This window comes from Oryctolagus cuniculus, chromosome 3, assembly GCF_964237555.1.
Source record: "Oryctolagus cuniculus chromosome 3, mOryCun1.1, whole genome shotgun sequence".
NCBI lineage: Eukaryota > Metazoa > Chordata > Mammalia > Lagomorpha > Leporidae > Oryctolagus > Oryctolagus cuniculus.
In genome coordinates this window covers 181,949,103-181,970,261 of record NC_091434.1, presented here as the reverse complement: position 1 = coordinate 181,970,261, position 21,159 = coordinate 181,949,103, and the positions used below count along the sequence as shown (strand labels likewise).

Sequence of the window (21,159 nt, the reverse complement as noted above, 5' to 3'; positions counted from 1 at the left end):
GAATGGTTGTACCATGAATTGCCTAAGGTGTGCTGAGTTATGAGGTCTTGCGTAAAAGGCTCATGGAGCTATTTGCCCTAACCCTTGCGAGTCAAACAGTGCAATCCCATTTAGGAGTAAGGAGCCCAACAGGTGCTCATCAACACATATTTGCAGAGGTATTTTGAGTCCAAAAGACTCATCAAAGAAACGGAGTCTTTGAATAATGTTGGGATGTTCTTTGAGGGACATACATGAATCAGAGTCTGATTCTTGGGGGAGGAAAGAAGAGGCGTTTCCTTGCCCTCTGACCATCACTCCATTCCGACTTTCCGGGGAGAACGAAGTGAAGGGCTGGAGACACAACAGGAAGACAGGAGGTGGAGTGTGTCCTGGCCCCTCTCATCCAAGGGGATTGAGTAGGTTTAGGTGCGAACTGGGCAAGAACAGGGGGCGCTTCTCTCTGTCCTGCAGAGTTCCGAGTCCCCTGACTAGTTTTCTTGTTGACATCGTCCATCTGTCATTTCTAAGACACTGCTGGGTGCTTCCAGCCAAGGCTTTTGTGGGTGGGGGTAGCCGGCATCCTTTAAGTGGGCCTCGCTTTGGCCCTGAGTCTGTAGACTGACCTTCCCCTTCACCGGAGTGTGCTGAGGTCCCGGTGCAGGCCGTGGACTAAGGCAGAGTTTAAAGAGACACTGCATTGGCAGGCGGATCCTGTGTGTCCAAGGTTTGAGAGTGAGGACCTGCGTACAGCTTACCCTCTGCCTGGCCTCAGTCTAGTCTCAGCCTTGCCCAGGTACAAGCCACCTTTCTGGGATGTCAGTAGAAAGGAGCACTTTCCTCTGGATTTCACAGGCAATCCGGAGCTAGTATTTGCTTCTCTTAAACACTATTATGTAGGCACATCAGGAAGTAAGTGGGGGAGTTGAATTAAAAGATAAGTTTTTTGTAGTGTAAAAATATAGAATCCAGGTATAGTTTGTGGTGTATTTTCCACGAACCCTCTGAAGTACCCTGCAATGCGTGATAACAACTTTATATGGTATAGAAGAAAGTGATGAGTAAGGGTTAACATGAAAATTGTCCTGGAATGACTGACTTTGTATATAGCTTTTTTAAACATTTATTTATTTTTATTTACTTGAAACATAGTTATAGACTGAGGAGAGGAGACACGGAGTGAGAGAGATTTTCCATCTGCTGGTTCACTCCTCAGAAGGCTGCAACAGCTGGGGCTGCGCCAGGCTGAAGCCAGGAGCCCAGAGCTTCTTCCGTATCTCTTACATGGGTTCAGGGACCCAAACACTTGGACTTCCTCAGGCACATTAGCAGAGAGCTGGATCAGGTAGAGTAGCTGCAACCCAACTGGCGCCATATGGGCTGCCAGCATCGAAGGCAGAGCCTTAATCTGCTACACCACAGTGCTGGCCCCTGTATGTAGCTTTTAAATCGAAGACTGCTTTCTTCCACTCAGATGTCATTGAAGAAGGAAAGATAAAGAAATCACGTGAAAAGCCAAACTTTATGTGGGGAGCCACTGGGAAAAAAGGAAAATTTTAGTGTTTGTTTATAAAGGTTAGATAGTTGAGGGGCCAGCGCGGTGGCGCAGCAGGTTAATCCTCTGCTTGTGGCGCCAGCATCCCATATGAGCACAGGTTCTAGTCCCAGCTGCCCTTCTTCTGGTCCAGCTCTCTGCTATGGCCTGGGAAAGCATTAGAAGATGGCCCAAGTGCTTGGGCCCCTGCACCTGCGTGGGAGACCGGGAGGAGACACCTGGCTCCTGGCTTTGGATCAGCACAGCTCCGGCTGTTGTAGCCATCTGGAGTGTGAGCCAACAGAAGGAAGACCTTTCTCTCTGTCTCTCCATCTCACTGTCTGTAACTCTACCTCTCAAATAAATAAATAAAATCTTTTTAAAAATTAGATAGTTGAAATTAATAAATAAGTGTGTTTTTAAGTAATCTTTACAATTTTAGAAACCTATTCTTGGTTTGCTGTAGAAATTGGCAAACTGTATCCAACAGTGAAATCTGTATGTCAACTATTTTTTAGAAATCTTTTATGTAAAGAATACAAATTTCATAGGAACAGCTTTAGGAATATAGCGGTTCTTCCCCCCACACCTGCCCTCCCACCCCCACTCCCATCCCACCTCCTACTCCCTCTCCCATCCCATTCTTCATTAAGATTCATTTTTAATTAACTTTATATACAGAAGATCAACTCTATACTAAGTAAAGATTACAACAGTTTGCACCCCCACACACCAGGTATCAAGTACAGATTGAGTGCAACTTTTACGGTTATTTCTCATAGTACAACTCATTAAGGACAGAGGTCCTACATGGGGAGTAAGTGCACAGTGACTCCTGTTGTTGATTTAAAATTAACACTCTTATTTTTCACATCAGTGACCACCCAAGGCTCTTGACATGAGCAGCCAAGGCTATGGAAGCCTTTTGAGTCCACACACTCTGTTGGTGTTTAGACAGGGCCTTATACAAAGTAGAAGTCCTCTCCTGCCTTCAGAGAAAAGTACATCCTTATTTGATGGTCTATATGACCAACTACACACTTAATATGATCACTGTAACATGTAAGATGGTGTTACTACCACCCAGCTTAATGGGATTTGGAGTCCCATGGCAAGATTTTGGCTTTGCCCTATTTTTGTAGATGCAATTTTGTTAGAACACAGTCATGCATATTTGTTTTCTTGTTATCAAAAATACCTTCTTCCTTACCTCTTAAGTATCTGTTCTCAAATGGGGGCTTGTGTGCAGGATTGGAGAAGCATTTGCTTGTCCTAACAGGGTGAATGGAAGTTAGCTCTGCCTCCAGTGGGGAGATGGAGAAGATGCTCCCAACATCAGAGAAGCACAGGGCAGCCTCCCAACAAAGACTTCTCTGGCCCCAGAGGTCAAGAGCGTCAGCGTGAGCAGCTCTGCTGTGGTTAAGAGGACGGGGGCTGGGTGTTCCTTTTGGGAGGAGGCCCTTGCCTTGGGTGAGACAACACCTCACACACATGGAGCAAACACAACAGCAGGTGTGCTAGGCTAAAGCTAAGGTCCCTCAAGAAAGTCAGCTCAGCTGGATCTTCGCTGTGCAGCAGGAATCAAAGGTGTTCGTTAAGGGGGTGAGAGGTGGGTGCTGAGACAGAGTGGAAACATGGAGACAAGTACGTAGACTCTAGGGGGAAGTCTCAAGTGCCACTGTGGAGGCATTGCAGGGACCCATAAGAAGTGGATGAAGGCATCGTTCCACCACCTCCAGCAGTGCTCTGTGACACAGAACGGGCTGGAAGCAGTGTAGCTGGGACAAGGTTCGATGTCGGGTGACTGTAAAACCCAGAGAGTACGAGTCTCTCCCAGGACACTGTGGCAGAAAGTCAGGGCTTCGTGAGCAGCTGGGCACATGTGGGGCATGGAATTCAGGAGTGTGCTGAAGGGTCACGGACAGGCAGCACATCACGGGGTGGACGAGACGGCTCCCTCTCATCTCTCCTGTTCTGCCCACAGGGTGCGGATGTTAATGCAAAGGCCCAGTGGAAGGTCCTGCCCGCCCCCCTTGACCACATCAACCTTCACGTCCGGGGCGGCTACATCCTGCCCTGGCAGGAGCCTGCGCTGAACACCAACCAGAGGTGAGCGTGGACTGGGGTCCCCTCTCCACGGCAGTTAGTGCACCACTCTGTAATGAAGCCCAGCAGTGTGGAGGCATGGACGCTTACTGCTGATGGACGGAGTATTTCTATCTCCTGTGACACTATTGACACCAGAGAAAGATGTCAGTTTTGCCTTTTTGCCTAGGAAAAAGCAGAGCAATCTGATACTGGTGATGTTTCCCATTTGAAATTTCAAGGAAACAAAGGTTATTTGGAAAAGTTCTTTGAATACCCAGTCTGGGTCTCTTACATAGCTATCGTTTCCCACAGTCGGCAGAACGCTCTTGGTCTCATCATCGCCCTGGATGAGAACAAAGAAGCGAAAGGTGAACTCTTCTGGGATGACGGAGACACCAGAGGTGAGCATGTGATGATAAAGTCTGTTTCCAAGCCTGCATCTTTGCCTTATGGGCCTTTGCTGCTGCAGGTCCTCAGCTGGGGGAGAAGTCATAGCAGGTGCATTAGCAAAAGTCATTCAAGAGAAAAACCTTGTTTTAGTTTGTACCATTCAGCAACAATGGTAGTGAACTGCAGATGGAAGGAAAACATGTTCACCTGCTAGAATTCTCTCCGTTGGCCAGCAACACACACATACACACACATACATACACACACATACACACATACATACACACACATACACACATACATACACACACATACACACATACACACACATACACACATGTACACACACATACACACACATACACACACATATACACGCATACACACATACATACACACATCCACACATACATACACACATACATACACACATCCACACACATACACACATATACACATACACACATACACACACATACACACATATACACACACATACACACACACAGGCTCTCACTTTACTGTCACTGGGCACCTGGGAGACATGGTTTTGAGCCTAAATCGCTAATTCAATATGTAGATATCTTTTCTCTAAAATACTTATGAATACATGATGATGTGAAAAACATATCCATGCCAGAGAGGCGGTGAGACATTCTATTTTAGAGTGTGTATTTCCAGCCATACTTTTAAGCTGATTTTTATAGTTCCAGTATTTTAACAATTCCCAGGGATCTAGCTTAGAAAATTGCTGAGGTCCTTGCCATGGAAGCATTTGGAGGGGAGTTTTTTCCAGGTCTTGGGACTCTGTCCATAATCTTATCGTTTTCAAGACGCTGCTTAAAAAAACCTTTCACTTAATTCCTTAAATGACAAATGTTTAATTAGCAAATGAAATGGAATTATTCAAGGTGCATAACATGATGGTCTGATGCACAATTGTCACTATCAAATTAACAGTAAATCTGTCACCATTACTGTGCACCAGATGCCCAGAGTTGGCTCATCTGGTGATTGAAAGTCTGCAGCTGAGCTTTGACCACCACCTCCCCATCTCTCCACCACCGTTCCTCCTTGTGCACGGATGAGCTTGATTATTCCAGATATAAATGAGATAGTGTCACATTTGTCTTTTCGTGTCTGGTTTATTTTACCTAATACAGTGTGCAGGTTCATCCGTCTTGTCACACAGAATTTCCTTCTTTGTATGACTGAACAATACTCCATTTCCTGTAGGTACCACAATTTCTTTATCCATTGATTAGTTAGCAGACACATCGTATCTGTATCTTGGCCATTGTGAAAAAGAAATTAGAAATTTTAGTCTAAGCTATAAAATTCCCAGAAGAAAATCAAGGAGAATTTTCCATGTCATTGGTGTTGGTAATGATTTTTTGGATATGACTCCAAAAGCACAGGCAATAAAAACGAAACAAAAATAAATCTGTGGGATCGATTGCAGCAAGGTAAAAAGCTTCTGTGCAGCTAAAAAAAATCAACAGTGTGAGAAGCCAACTTACACGTGGGAAAAATTGTAAGCCACACACGTTAATCTGGGAATGTACTAATTCCAGTAATACATAAGGAACACAGTAGTAAAAAGCCCCAAATAACCCAATTTAAGATGCGAAAAGCATTCAAATAAATGTTTCCAAAGAAGACAGCCAAATGCCTGAGAGTACCTGAAAATATGATCAGTTATGAATCAGCAGAGAAATGAACATCAAAAATCGCAGTGAGATATAACTCACACCTACTAGGATGGCTTATTATGAAAAAGGAGCTTATAGATGCTGGTGAGGGTATTGAAAAAGGAAACGCTGTTCCTGGTACAGCTGTTGTGCAGATCAGAACGGAGGTCCCTCCAGAACTTAAACATAGGTCAGCCCTCACTCCAGCATCCTGCTTCTGGGTGAGCATCCAGCGCAAGTGAGATCAGTATCCTGAGGAGGCAGCTGCAGCCCAGTGTTCATCGTAGTACTGTTCCTAGTAGCCGAGCTATGAAAGTAACAAGAAACAGGTGGTGCCATTTGTGACCGATGCAGCTTGAAGGGGAGGCGGGGGAAAGCCCTGTCTGTGGTGGGCAGGCCAGACTGATTTGTCTCTCTCTCACTTTCAGATACTGTGGCAAACAATGTTTATCTTTTATGTGAATTTTCCGTCACCCAAGTGAGTAATCAGTTTTTATGAATCCTAGGTATAGACTTTTGTCTGACCATCAGCACACATGTGCTTGTGTGTGTGTGTACCAATATTTCAACTTCATATGAACTGATGACCACAGCTGAGCACATTTCCATTTTAATTTAGCTCCTTGGCTTTTTTTTATATTGTCAAAAGGGGGCAATGATGTACATAAAGATAAATCAAAACAGCTAGCATTTATAATGACAGATTTTTAAAATGTGGGTGGTTTTTTAATTTTTTTTATTCAAGGGATTATTACAATAAACGCTACTCCAAGAGCACACACAGTAGAGCTAAGTGAAGCTCAAAGTTTTAGGACAAAATACTGGAATGACTTGAATCTGTGCGACAGACATGGCTTTTTGCTGAATTTTCCTTGTTTTGCAGAACCACCTGGATGTGAAGGTTTCACAGTCAGGCTACAAGGACCCCAACAGTTTATCATTTAAGGAGATTAAAATCTTTGGGACGCAGGAACCTAGCAATGTTACAGTGAAGCACAATGGTGTCCTAATTCAGACGTCTCCGAAAGTCACTTACGATTATAACCTGAAGGTAAAAGTCCATTTTGTTGATACGTTTATTGAGAATTCTTTGTAGTATCAAGGCACTCGTGCTTACCAAAGTTGCATGAGTTCCTAAAGGGCCAGAGCACATTCTAAGGCATGTGTAGGGAGACCAGAGGGCTGGGTTGGGGAACAGAGATGACAAGGTGGCCAGAGCTAGAATGCACTGGGTCCGGCATAATGATGAGATTCGACGTTTGGTCCTGAAAGTACGTATCAAGGATGCATTTGTTATGATGTGAGAAATCCATTAGCATGCAGCTGATCACGTACATGGCAAGGTGCAAGTCTTCAGGAGAATGCAAGTGAGCTAAGTAGATGTCTGTCAAAAAATCAATTGACCTAAAACCAAAGGAACACTTTTGTTGTTGAATTTGGTGGTAGGGAGACAGTTTATACTCAGCAATCTATTCTGAAGGAGGCAGCAAAACCAAACCAACATATAGGATATGGTAACTTTTGTTAATTGGCTATTCAAAGTTTAAGCGCTGACCAAAATTTCAAGGCTCAGCTGGCCCTTCAACGATGGTATCTCTTATTGGGATCTGTTAGTTACAGTTGACAGGAAACCCCAAGTGATAATTTAAATGATTGGGATTTTTTTTCCTTTCTGCAATAAGAAATTGAGAAAGTAAAGAGTTGCTGACGTTGGTTCAATGACTGGAGATTTTTCAGGATTCAGGCGTTTTCGTTCTTGGGGTTAGAAACAGCTGCTTAGTTTCAGGTATCATGCCCCTGTCTGTGTGTGTGTGGTGTGCGTGTGTGTGTGTGTGTGAGAGAGAGGGAGAGGGAGAGGGAGAGAGAGAGAGAGAGAGAGAGAAAGAGAAGGAGGGAGGGAGGGAAGGAGGGAGAAAGACCATTAAATCAAGAAGACATTTGGCTAGTAGTGATGTTCAGTAGATTTGAACTTACCTCTTAAAGGTCACAGCTGCCTTTTCTGTATTAAAAACTGAGCTTTTCTTGGAACTTGGGTATTCTAAACTGAAATAATGAGTAAGTGTCACTATGTTCCTAAATCTGTATATATGAAATGCATGAAATCTGTATACCTTAAGTAAAATTTAAAGAAATAAAAATAAAAAAGAGATGTTATATGTAGGGCATGCAGCTAGTAGTGTCTTCAAAAACTGGCAAATATTTATAGAAAAGCCATTTGCCTGGGTTAAGCTTTCCAAGATTATTTATCAGAATAACTAAATCCAAGGATGGAGAAATGACTTGCATTATCAATCTGTGAATTTTGTGTAACCAACATTGCTAGTATTCACTTTTTAAAAATTTAAAATTAATATAAAGAGAACAGATTTTGTACATTCCACAGGTACAGTTTCAAGAAGACAACCCAACTTCTCTTGCTCCCCTGTTCTCTCCAAATCCCCCTCCCTCTCTCCCATCTCTTCATCAGCTTTTTCAAAGACATAATTTTAATCCACAGGCTTAATTTTCCACTAATCATAATACTCAATAAGTAAAAAGTAGGAAGACCACAGTTGCACAGAAATATAGACTAGGTCTTAAAAGACAATCATATCCCAAAGTGACCTACACATTTTTTTGTATTCTATGACCTATACTTTTTTGTATTCTGTATTAACTGCTGCGTATCAGAGAAAACATGTGCTATTTGTCACTTTGGGACTGCCTTATTTCGCTAAGCATAATGAAAGGACCTTATTTTGAACAGGAAACGTAATTAGATTTGGAGAATCCTAAGTGACAAAATTAGCTCCAACTTGATTCTTCTCAAAAGGGTGTCGTATCAGTTCTGGCATCGAGGCTCTGTCATTGTGTCCACATTGTCTGCAGGGTGGAGGGGTGGATTATAGGAAAGAGAGGCAAGAAGATTGAGAAGAGAGGCTGGGATATTAAAAATGGAATGGAATGGAATGATTTTGCCAATTCATCATTTAATGCTGATAAAACTAAGATTTTAGGAACAGGAATATTTTGTCAAAGAAACATGGAGCTGAGAACCCAGGCCAAGTGGTTTTAATTGCTGTGTTCTTTCCACCACTCTGACTGATGGGGAGCCATGGTTTAGGGAGAAGGGAATTAGACCCTCAGCATTCGTGGGACATGCAGGAGTGGGCCTTTCTGGAAAAATAAAGAGGAGGAAGAGGAAGGGAAGGAAAGAAAGGTGATATTCATGTCACAACGGGATGAACAAGATTCTGAAGAGTTGGGAAATATGTGCCCCTGAATCTCCCTCTACCAAGCCTACAGTACCACATCAGCTACAGTCGTGTGTTCCTGGGTCTGATTCACGTTTTATTTTTTTTATAAATGCTTGTTATTTGAATAAATGTCCTGTGCCTTTCCATTCCCACAGGTGGCTGTTATCACAGAAATTGACCTTGTCCTGGGAGAAGCGTACACGGTGGAGTGGACCTTGACGACGAGGGATGAGGAAAAGATCGACTGCTATCCTGATGAGCAGGGAGTTTCTGCAGACAACTGCATTGCCCGTGGCTGTGTCTGGGAGGTAACTGGTGGTGTTAGCATGCCTTAAAACCTCTGCGGCCGGCGCCGTGGCTCACTAGGCTAATCCTCCACCTGCGGCACCGGCACACCGGGTTCTAGTCCCGGTCGGGGCGCCAGATTCTGTCCCGGTTGCCCCTCTTCCAGGCCAGCTCTCTGCTGTGGCCTGGGAGTGCAGTGGAGGATGGCCCAAGTGCTTGGGCCCTGCACCCCATGGGAGACCAGGAGAAGCACCTGGCTCCTGCCTTCTGATCAGCGCAGTGCGCCGGCCGTGGCAGCCATTGGAGGGTGAACCAACGTCAAAGGAAGACCTTTCTCTCTGTCTCTCTCTCTCACTGCCCACTCTGCCTGTCAAAAAAAAAAAAAAAAATCTCTCCGCTTATTCTGCACCTTCTCCGTGTAACTACTGAAAACACATAGAAGGTTCTCCCAAGGGAACCTAGTATGGATTTAAAGAGTAAGTGGCAATAGGAATGGTACCTATTGTATAAATATTTTGCTTGGAGGACAGGAATTTAAATGTGTATCATTACCAAATGATGTACAGGTGATGGACTGGCTTTCTCTCCCCATACATTGCGTGTCCCCACTGTTTCTCTTGGATAGTTCTAAGACCACATGCTGATCCAGACACTGGCCTTTTCTTTCAGGAATCCACTTCTCCTGGGGTCCCTTTCTGCTACTTCGTCAATGATCTATACTCGGTCAGCAATGTTCAGTATCACTCAGATGGAGCCACTGCTGACATCTCCCTAAAGTCCTCTGTTGAATCCAACGCCTTCCCTTCCACACCCGTGAACCCCCTGCGCCTGCAAGTGACCTACCACAAGAATGAAATGCTGCAGTTTAAGGTAAGCCCGGCGTCTGCATCAGACACGGGAAAGCCCTTTTCAGTTCTATTATTCTGTGCTATTCCAGGTTACAGGATTCTATGAAAGATTACCCTTCTGAGTTAACAGGTGATAACAGAGTAGATCCTCATGCTCATACTAAGAGCAATGAAGGAATAGCAAGACCTGTCCTAATTTGCATTTCAAAAAATTGCTGTGGCTACTCTAATGAAAACAGCTGGTGAACAAAATGTGGAGAGACAAGTTAGAGGCTCATTTGATCATGTGGGGAATGAAGGTTGGACTAGGTACAGGAAAGGAGGTGGAGAATACTGAACATGTTTGAGATCGAGAAGGTGGGATTACAGGATCGGGTGGTGGGTTTGCTGATAGGGATATTGAAGAGGGGAGGATGAAGAACAGTCACTATGTCTCTAATCTGCAACTGCAGTGGATAATTGTCACATTAACTGAAATGGGGTTATTGAAAAGGTTTGTGCTTGGTCTGTATGTAGAATGAGTATTGATTGGATGCTGAATTTGAGGTCTCTGTGAAATAACCATTAAAGGAAAGTGACTTTGTTTTTCCCCATGGTTTTTTACACATAATGGTCAATGAGGGGCTATCTGTTCTTATGCTTATTTCTCTATTAGAGTGTAAGCTTTACACTAATGCTTCTGAACCCTAACGCAGAGTCTAGAAGATATACGCATTCTCATATTTGCTGATGGAGTAAATGACCAAGGTGAACCCAGTGGCACTGCGTGAGAGGGTCTTCACACTCACATCTGCTGATGCATGGATAATGTGTTTTTAACTGTGTGTCTTCACCTTGGCACCGGCATGTTGGTGGCATATAATAGGTTGGAAATGGATGAACTTGCCTTATAGCGTAACCCTAGTTCTTACCTACTCTATCTGCTGACCCTGCACTAGGTCTCTCCAAAACATTCACATCTTTCTGAGCCTACTTTAGACTCTGTGCCTTTGTATTTGTTATTTCTTTACCAGAAATACTTGGCTTATTTCTGTGCTTGGCCAATGACTACATAGTTTTTAAGACACATCCTGTATTCTTCCCAGTAAACTATGCCCTTCTCTCGGAAACAGGGTTAGTCACTTCTTCCCTGCCTGTATTCTCCAAGCACTGTTGCCCAGTTCTGCACTTGCACACGTCATCTGGGTGTTGTGCATCTTTCCCATGCACTTCTCATTAGCAGGTGTTTTTTTTTAAAGCAATAACCATGAATTTTTCAGTTCATACCCCCAGTGTCCAATACGTTACCAAGCAGGAATATAGGAGATACTTAATGAATCAAATTTGTATGCCAGTTTCTGCAGACAGCAATAATTATTTTAATCAAAAAGTTTATGTCCTTTGGGGAGAATTTTTTTTAATTCTGAGAAGTTTTCAAATATTTGCATGCACTAATATTCCCACAGAGAAGTAGCAAATAGTATGTTCATAAATATCACACTGATATCAGAATTATTTCCCAAATTACCATGAATGTCCAAGAGAATGTGTTATTGGAATAAAGGTCTCAAAAATGATATATGACAGACTTAGCCCAAAATGGTGAATCTGACATTGTTCTGTGAATGGCAATGGAATCTCAGCCATCATGAGCTTAAAGACAAATAATTATAGCACACAGACTATTTGCCAAACAAGAAGCTTCTACTAAGGGAGCAGACTTAAATAGAACTATTCTTGCAATTTCATAGCTTTATGGGACATATATATTTACAGACTGTGTATGGATCAAGTCAGGATACTTGAGTCATCCTTATTCTCAGATATTTTACACATAAGGGTCAATGAGGGGCTATCTGTTCTTATGCTTATTTCTCTATTAGAGTGTAAGCTTTACACTAATGCTTCTGAACCCTAACTCAGAGTCTAGAAGATATACGCATTCTCATATTTGCTGATGGAGTAAATGACCAAGGTGAACCCAGTGGCACTGTATGAGAGGGTCTTCACACTCACATCTGCTGATGCATGGATAATGTGTTTTTAACTGTGTGTCTTCACCATGGCCCCGGCATGTTGGTGGCATATAATAGGTTGGAAATGGATGAACTTGCCTTATAGCGTAACCCTAGTTCTTACCTACTCTATCTGCTGACCATTTCTTTGTGAGAAAACATTCAGATTTCTGTCTTCGATCTCTTTTGAATTACACAATACAATATTGTTAACTATAATCACCCTCTGTGTGATGGCACACCAAACTTTATTCCCCGACCTGCACCCTTGTCTAACACCTGTTCCCTCTGGCCTAGATCTATGACCCAAACAACAGCCGGTATGAGGTCCCAGTCCCTCTGAACTTACCCGGAGTTCCAGCCAGCAGCCCTGAGAGTCGGCTCTACGAGGTTTCCATTGGGGAGAACCCATTCGGGGTGGTGATTCGCCGCAAGAGCACAGGCGCTGTCATGTAAGTGCTGTCCTTGGAAAGCCAGCTGCCCCAGGCCCCGAGGGAGGTCCGTGTCTGCTCCCAACCCCTGTCTGTGTTGCAGCTGGGACTCTCAGCTGCTCGGCTTCCTGTTCAATGACCTGTTCATCCGCATCTCCACCCGCCTGCCCTCCGCGTACCTGTACGGCTTTGGGGAGACGGAGCACACGGCCTTCAGGAGAGACCTGAACTGGCACACGTGGGGCATGTTCTCCCGAGACCAGCCCCCGGGGGTAAGGACGGAGCGCTGGGTTCTGTGTCTGCCCCTCTCCCAGCTCTGGGTGTGCACGCGCGGTGCTGTGCCCTGCCAGACTCCACGTGCTGGGTCCCCCCTTCTGCTTCTCCACCAGGGGTGTAGTTCCCAGGCTCTCTGGTCACCTGTGTTTAATCAGTCACAAGGGAGACTGGGCCCATGGGAATTTGCTGGGTTTGTTTGTCAACTACAACGTCTCTTAACTCGTGCCGCCTCTCTGTCCTGGTTGTTAGTACAAGATGAATTCCTATGGGGTGCACCCCTACTACATGGGCCTGGAGGAGGATGGCAGTGCCCACGGAGTGCTCCTGCTGAACAGCAATGCCATGGGTAAGCCTGTGCCATGGCTCCCTCATCTCTGTGCACCGTTAATTCTATATAGCTTTAGAATGTGTTTGACCTCACAGCCCTCTGAGCTCAAAACTGTTATGGGCAGTGATGTATTTTCTTTTTCTGTAGACTTTCTATTGATTTTAATCCAGTATCATGTGGTGGGACTGCTTCATCCAGCTCCTATTTCAGTAATAATCATGTAAGAAGCGATGGCAATCTTGAGTCCCCAGTATGTTGGAGGTCAGCTGGGGAAAGTCGGTTATATAATTTGAATTAGCAGAGCCCTCATTTTGAGGGTACGAAGGTGTGAAAAGACTTATGGCATATAGGAAAAGGAACATGGTGAAAGCAACTTTGGTCAGTACCTGTCCCTGAGTTCATAATGTTGTGTCACTGTCAGTTACCTGTGTAAGACAATGTACAATTGTAATATAAGATATTATCATTGGAGGGAGCTGAGTGAAGAGTACACAGGACTCTACAACTTTCACAACATGTCTTAAGACATAATGTATTCTTAAATTAAAGTGGCAATAATACTTTTAAAAGATTAGAATGATAGAACTTTTGATAAGATAAAAAAATCGCAGGAAAGTGGGGGAGTTCCAGTGAGGGGACCCTGTGAACTTTCATGTAACTGAATCGGTTCTACGTGGGTGCAGCACTTAGCTCTCTCTAACAGGAAGGGTGCAGTCAGAGGTGGAGGGTGGGATTCCAGGGATGGCTCCTCACTGTGACGTTTTCCTCATGGTCGGCATTTTCCTGCACCACAGATGTGACATTCCAGCCCACGCCTGCCCTGACTTACCGGACCACAGGGGGAGTTCTGGACTTCTATGTGTTCTTGGGGCCCACTCCAGAGCTTGTCACTCAGCAGTACACCGAGGTAGGAGGGAGTCAGCTGGCTGCCAAGTGTTTATACAGCACATTCTGTGTGCCAAATCCTCATTCAGAAGTGTAAACCTCGTATGAGTAGATGGGATGCTTTGTCTTTCTCAGGGTCTGGAGACTACAGAATACAGAGAAATGAAAAATAAATTACTATCAACCATACATTCATAGCCTTTCTAAGCATTGCCAAGGGGCAGAAATAGTAGTGGTCTAATGGTGATGGTGGTGATGGCAGTGATGGTGGTTGGAGAGGTGCTGGGGTGTTGACTGTTGGGGTGATGATGGTGGTGGTGGTGGTAGTGGAGAGGATGAAGATGGTGCTGGCTGGTGGGTGATGGGAGTGATGATGTGGTGGTGAAAGGATAATGTTGGTGGGGGTGGCAGTGTTGGTAGTGACTGTTGTGACGGCAGAAATGCACACTTATATATAATACTTCTGCATGTACTTGTTACTTACCTGTTACTGAAAGTCAAAGCCCTTTACACCAAGGGTGTTTAAAACTGACCATCAAAAATGAAATCAAAATGTAAATTTATTTAGTGCAGAAAAATTGAAATTATGAATACTTCTTAATAATTGTCATTTCCTAAGAAGTTTTAGAAAACCACTAATAAGGATTTCAAAATGTTTTTGAAGTCATCTTTTTTTTAAAAAAATATTTGAAAGGCAGAATTAGAGAGAGAGGGAGAGGGAGGATGGGGAGGAGGGAGGGAAAGAGGGGAAGAGAGAGAGAGAGATCTTCCATCTGCTGGTTCACTCCCCAAATGGCTGCAACAGCTGGGGCTGGGCAAGGCAAAGCCAGGAGAAAGGAGCTTCCTCTGGTCTCCCACCAAAAACAAAACAAAACAAAACAAAACAAAAAACAGAAAAATAAACACAGATTTAATTATGGAATTGTATGCTATGTGTAGATGCAAGTGTGTTCCAGTTCTTGGGTGCAGGGGCCCAAGAACTTGGGTCATCTTCCGCTGTTTTCCCAGGTGCATTACTAGGGATCTGGGTTGGAAGTGGAGCAGCTGGGACTTGAACTGATGCACATATGGAGTATTGCTGCTGTAGGCAGTGGCTGAACCTGTTGCACAGAGCACTGGCCCCTTTACTTATCTTTTAATTCCGTTTTCCATTTACTTTTTGAATTAGCAGCATATTAACTCACTCAGTCCTCACAAAACCATTATGAGACCACGATAAGCCACACCTTGCAGGTAATAAATTGGTGTCCAAAGAGATGAGTTAACTTTCACTCAAGGTTACAGAGGTAGCTAGGCCTGTGACTGTATGCTAAGGCCGGCATTTTGCTTCTAGTCTGAGTCATGAGCTAGACCAGTCTCTAGAAATCAGAGCAAAATAAACTTTTCTATAATTTCTAGAAGAGCCCAAGCCCGTCAGGTATGTCCTGCCAGGGTATACAGTTGACTCTGCATTCCTCGCTTTCTCTCTGGAATTGAGTGTGTTGATTGTGTAGCTTGGAGCACTGCAGAAATACTTACTCCTTCATACAGAACTTTAATCCAGCTTCCGTTTCTTGAGAACTAATACTTGGTGTCTACTTCCCAGGTGATTGGCCGTCCTGTGATGGTGCCTTACTGGTCCCTGGGCTTCCAGCTGTGTCGCTATGGCTATGAGAATGACACGGAGATTGCCAACCTGTATGATGACATGGTGGCGGCCCAGATCCCCTATGTAAGTTCTCAGTGCTGGGGCCTGGTTCTGGACCTCACACTCACCCAGGGGTCTCTGCATCCAGACTCCTTTCTGAGATTGTTATGATATTCTAAGATACTAAGTGCTTTCTCATCCAGTGCTACACTATGCCCCACCCCAACACGGTGATACATATGGAGGCTCCTGTCTCCTTGTACAGTTGGAGCTCAAAGACTTAGTGATTTGCGAAAGGAGGAAGGTGTACAGTTGGCTCCAGTACTCTTTCTGCCCCATCGCTGTTCTCTCCATTTCTTCTATACAACTTCAGACCATCCAGTCAAAAACCTTGTGATCCCATATGAATGAAAGTTTCCCTACCAGGGACAGGGAACCCTTTTCTGCCAAGAGTCATCTGTGTATTTATAACATCATTCACAAACCATACAGAATTATTGACTTATAAATTAGCCTATTGTAGATTTATTGTATGTCAGGTCTCAGCTATGGTTTACTTGGCAGGGCCGGGCCAAATGATTTCACGGGCCCTGTGTGGCCTGCAGGCCAGATGTAGCCCCCTCCCCTGCCAAAACAGTGCTTTTATTTCATCAAAAAATTAACACAAATTTAGTTGCAGAATTGCATGCATATGTGTAGATAAAAGTATGTTCTAAGTTCCAACTCTGCCCTTTTGCTGTTGACCACTCCTCCATCAGCTCTGAGCTAATCACTGGTTGAAAGTAGGGATCATGGGCCTAGTTATCAGAGGAAATGCTTGTGGAAACAAACTCTCCCCATTACTGGAGAACAAGAGGGGTCCAATGGTCAGAGAATGGATCGCAGTGAACAAAGCTGGGATGTGAAGGCATAAAAGACGCTGTCTATAACTCAGGCATCGTGGCAGAGGGCTGCTAGTGGAGCCTGGGCTTGGACCGCAGCAGCATCGGTGGCCCTGTGTCTCTCCCCAGGACGTGCAGTACTCAGACATCGACTACATGGAGCGGCAGCTGGACTTCACCCTCAGCCCCAAGTTTGCTGGGCTCCCAGCTCTGATCCAGCGCCTGCGTGGTGATGGGATGCGGGTCATCCTCATCCTGGTTGGTGCTCACGTGATGTCATGTGGGGAGGCTGGTGGGCTGTGGGGGAGAAGGCCCCGTGCTGTCCTTCCTTCCATGGAGTGAGCGGGAAATGGATGCCCCTCTAGGAAATGCATTTCCCTGGAGTCCAGAAACTACCACCCAGGGGACCCTAAGGCCTTCTCTCTGCAGGAGTTCTCCTTTTTCATGTCTTTGTCATTGCCAGCTTTGGTTTTCGCAGCTGACTTGTGGTTTGATTTCAGGACCCAGCGATCTCTGGCAATGAGACGCAGCCTTACCCTGCCTTCACTCGGGGTGTGGAGGACGACGTCTTCATCAAATACCCAAATGGCGGCGGCATTGTCTGGGGAAAGGTATGAGCTGGGCAGTGATCTGCCAGTGCCCAGTCTGGGGTGGGTCATGCTATGTCTGAGCCTGGGGTGGGTCATGCTATGTCTGAACCTGGGGTGGGTCATGCTATGTCTGTTTGTGCCTGTGGTTTTTGGCTTTTTACATCTTGGCTTAGAAGTCAAAAGTTATCACTTTTGCAAACAATATTTTTTGATACAGATGAGGACTTTTCAAGTAAGGTACATACATCATGGAATCTTTTTTTTCTGGAATCATCCTACATGATAATCAAAGTATTACTTTTGCTAGGGTCATGGCTTAATGTTTCTTAGGAAATAGTATGTAAGGAAATTAAACATTTTCCTCTCTACAGGTCTGGCCTGATTACCCTGATGTTGTTGTGAACAACTCTCTGGATTGGGACAGTCAAGTGGAGGTAGGAGATCCCTTGTTGATACTAGTGAAGGCAAGCTTGTGCTTAGGTGTTATTATTCATGTGAATTCAGATTAGGAGAGCTTAAAACCCTGTCTAAGGTTGTTGTTGACAGATCTGTGATTTCAAATCAAGGTTTGTCAAGTTCCAAAGACCCATGTAATTCCCCCTGGATGATACCTCCAAGAATTGCCATCCTGTCTCTGAATTAGCATCCTGTTGTTACGGGTGCCTTTGAAACAGCCTCCAACTCCTGTCTTTAGGGATTTGTCCTTTTGCCTCTACAGCTTTTTTCATTGAGAGGCTTCTCTGTCTTTCCTCTTGGATTCTCCCTCCTCATGCTCTACTTCTCTGGTCTCTCCACTTTGCTTTCACTTCTGTTTCCAGTTATATGTTAAAATTTGCTCTCTTCTGGGACTAAGTTCTTTCTTGTGATGGACCCAGGTGGCCCATATCTCTAGATCACGATTTTTTCTCAGCTTCACTTAGCATTTGTTAGGTGATGGAATACACAATTTCTTACTTGTCTGGGAAGGCTGCAGCTACATTCTTTGGCCAAGATGTTTGCACAATATCTGGTGTTCCCTGTTTGTTATCCTTTTTCTACTAATAGTAGTGAGTTGGGTTCTCAGAGTGTGGGTGCACAACCTTCTTGAGAGCAAGGATCCTTCCTTTTGTTATTTAGCTCTTCTCCACAAGGAGTGTTCTTTCTGGATAGGAATTGTAGCAGTGTGCATAGCTGATGTGACCTCCATAGAACAGCTGCAGTGTAATGAAAGGGCTCATTTCCCAGGGTGCTTTGAAGGACCTGGACTCTGTGGTCAGCAATGTAGCCTACGTTGCAGTGTCTAGGAACTTGTCAGGATCAAGGAGAACTCAGATACATCTTAGTATGGTGGGAGCACAGCACAGCAGCTCTGAATTTAGATTTCAGCCACCCAGAAACTCAGGGACAATGACCCTGCTAGAGCGCACATTCTATATAATGTGGAATTCTAGTAGGTAGGCAGAAATGGGTCTAGAAGGAGGTAGTCAACGATATTCGTGTCTTATTCAGACGAGTTAGTTACCAGGGCAAGTGGTAATTTGTAGAAGAGAAGACAGATATTAAACAGAAGTAGCGTAGTCTGGAAACCAAGGGCTCAGTGCAGCTCCAGTACAGAGTGAGAGGACAGTGCTATGAGCCAGTGATGCAGGTAACGTGGTGTTAACCTCTGAACCCCTGCATCCCAGAGTTGGCAGCAGTTGCACTGCAGATGCAAAATGACAAAATTGCGTTTGGGACAAGGCTGCTTGACCGTGTATCTGTTTTATGGCCTTAGGGGCCGTGGGAATAATACGCATCAGCTGGGGCAGACTTCCATGTTGGATATGGATGAGTCACATTCAGACCAAGGTTATTTTCCTCTTGTCTATTACTGAACAAGGATCTGTCTCTCCACCTACTCCTCTCTCTCTCCTCTTTCTATCTATGTATCTGTCATCTTTCTAGGAAGTATGTAATGTAAAGGATGTAGCTTTAAGTTCTCCCCATCACTTCTCATGGAAGATTGCTTGATGTTCAGTGGTTCAGACAGCTGCACATGTCGGGGCCGTGCGCTCCCTGACTTTTCCATGTTTGCATTGGTAGAGAGGCCATTTCAGCAATTAAGAGGCTAGCTACTACTGTGAACACTGCAGGTCATGAGCCGCTGGGACAGTACTGCCAATCTGAGGGCATTTGGAGACTTGCAGTGTGGGTTATCTCAGCGACTGGGGAACACCCATGGCTGTTCTTGGGGGATGGCCAGGGAGGCCCACAGCTCTTACATTGCAGTGAATTCTCCAGAAATAAGTCCCCAGGCCTAAATGTCAATTGTGTCCTCATTATGGGATCATAGATTCCATTAGGAAGCTCATAAGAATTTATCAGTCACTAAAATAACATTATCAGTAATCCCCCTTTGATGAGGTTGGTGAGGATGAGGATACTGAAGTCCAGGCCTGGCTTTAGTGAGAGCAGCATAAAACAAAACAAAACAACAAACCCTAGATAGCCATCAAGCCTGTGGAAAAGCCATTTCTGCACCCAAAGCTTGGAAACTTAATTCAGTACGTCTGGGGTGAGCTCCAGGATTTTCACAGGTGGTACACAGTGGGTTGTGATTAGCAGTCCTGGGCCACACCCACAGGAGTCTGGAGATCATGGCTAGTGAGGGCAGAAATGATAGGAAGGAGTTGAATATAGGCTGGAGGGAAGCAAAGCCAGCCCTTTTGGGAATGGTAGAATGTTCTTGGTTGCATGACTAAGGAGATTCAGATTTTATGGGGTTAATAAATCATGGCTGGTCTACGTTCCCACATGACCACCACATGGGATACAGTTCTGACTCAACCATGACTGATGCTGACTTTGTTCTAATTCTCCATCCTCCACTTCCCTGCTGTTCTAGTCCTGGCTGAGCCAGAGCTGTCTGTGTCCGGTGAGAAGTTCTCTGGGTGTGGTCCAGTGATCTCCACCTCCACCTTCCACAAGTGCATCCCTGCTGTGCCCCCTAGGAATCCCAGTGTGCTTGCATACCCTTGTTCCTCCATGAGGCAGTTTTGTGTCTACCAATCCTTTTCTGTCCTTTTCCTTGTGTTCCTTTTTTGTGTCATTTATCTGGATACATGAGTTCCCCTTTGCATTCTGTCTGTTGTGTATAGGAAATGCAGTTATCCTGCATGATTTTACTCTTTAGCCCTTAAACTGCAATGCGTAACGTAGAGGAGGCTGTCTTCTGAGAAATGCAAAGGAGCATAGCCTTCTCTGCAGTGATGTGACGCACGGAGGAACGTGGGGATGTTTGCTGCTGATAAGTGTGGAGCATTCACAGTTAAACCCTGAATGTTTATTTTATGAGAATTCTGAGCTAAAAAGTTTGGGGGGATATAATGATGAATCGTAAGATATAAGACAAGGCTCTTGCTCTCACAAAGTTTACAATATATTAAGTAGTTAGATTACTTTTAAATTTACTTTGTAGTTGAATCCTAATAGTTATAATACAAACTTACAGGGTTGAGTGCAACAATGTGTTACTGGTATACCTCTGTCATGAAGGATCAGGGTTATTAGCATTTTATCTCCTCAAACATTTCTCGCTTCTTTGTGCTGGCAATTTTGGAAAGTGAGTTTTTTTTTTTTTTTGATCCAATTTTCAGGCTAAAATGAAGAGATTGGTTTTATTATAGAAGGAAGACAAACAGAAAGGGGGTGGGTTACGCTTCCGCTTAAAGTCCGCCCAGTTGGATTCCACCCACAAGCAGTTCTCCTGTGACTCGGACACCTGAGCAAACACAGGTGCATCCTCAAGGGTCACGTGGTTGAGTGTGTGATGTCTGCCCTGTGGGGCTGCAGGTGCAGTGGCTCTCGCTTTGCCTTCAGTGAGTTCCCAGACAACGGGAGGACAGAAGTTGAGGGTGTAGACTGGTGGGAAGAGGACAGAGTCTATGGATGCTTTCTCATGCGCAGGGGGAGTCACAGTTTGCACCACTTCCCCTGCCTTATACTCACTGTTTTCCTGATGAATAGAGAACATTATTTTAGGCTCGGATCAGAGTATCTTTCTGTGGTTCAAGACTTTGCATGAGTTCTCGGCAAGTGCCTATCTGTTATTCAAATAGGATAAGTGACTATATTTAAT

General features: G+C 44.6%; 2 protein-coding genes across 2 annotated transcripts in view; both read left to right on the top strand.

Annotated features, from left to right (window-relative positions):
* Nucleotides 1-13,183, top strand: part of LOC100358478 (maltase-glucoamylase) — a 170,825-nt gene extending 157,642 nt beyond the window's left edge. The window contains exons 113-122 of the mRNA XM_070069892.1: nt 3,498-3,622; nt 3,914-4,002; nt 6,111-6,160; nt 6,566-6,733; nt 9,074-9,226; nt 9,873-10,073; nt 12,343-12,497; nt 12,580-12,748; nt 13,002-13,098; nt 13,176-13,183. Coding sequence (XP_069925993.1) covers nt 3,498-3,622; nt 3,914-4,002; nt 6,111-6,160; nt 6,566-6,733; nt 9,074-9,226; nt 9,873-10,073; nt 12,343-12,497; nt 12,580-12,748; nt 13,002-13,098; nt 13,176-13,183 — 1,215 coding nt within the window. The remainder of the gene's footprint in view (nt 1-3,497; nt 3,623-3,913; nt 4,003-6,110; nt 6,161-6,565; nt 6,734-9,073; nt 9,227-9,872; nt 10,074-12,342; nt 12,498-12,579; nt 12,749-13,001; nt 13,099-13,175) is intronic.
* A 127-nt stretch (nt 13,184-13,310) lies between these two features.
* MGAM (maltase-glucoamylase) overlaps nt 13,311-21,159 on the top strand; it is an 87,187-nt gene continuing 79,338 nt past the window's right edge. Inside the window, exons 1-6 of the mRNA XM_070069891.1 lie at nt 13,311-13,341; nt 13,875-13,987; nt 15,551-15,676; nt 16,603-16,731; nt 16,974-17,084; nt 17,435-17,497. Of these exons, the coding sequence (XP_069925992.1) occupies nt 13,311-13,341; nt 13,875-13,987; nt 15,551-15,676; nt 16,603-16,731; nt 16,974-17,084; nt 17,435-17,497 (573 nt within the window). The remainder of the gene's footprint in view (nt 13,342-13,874; nt 13,988-15,550; nt 15,677-16,602; nt 16,732-16,973; nt 17,085-17,434; nt 17,498-21,159) is intronic.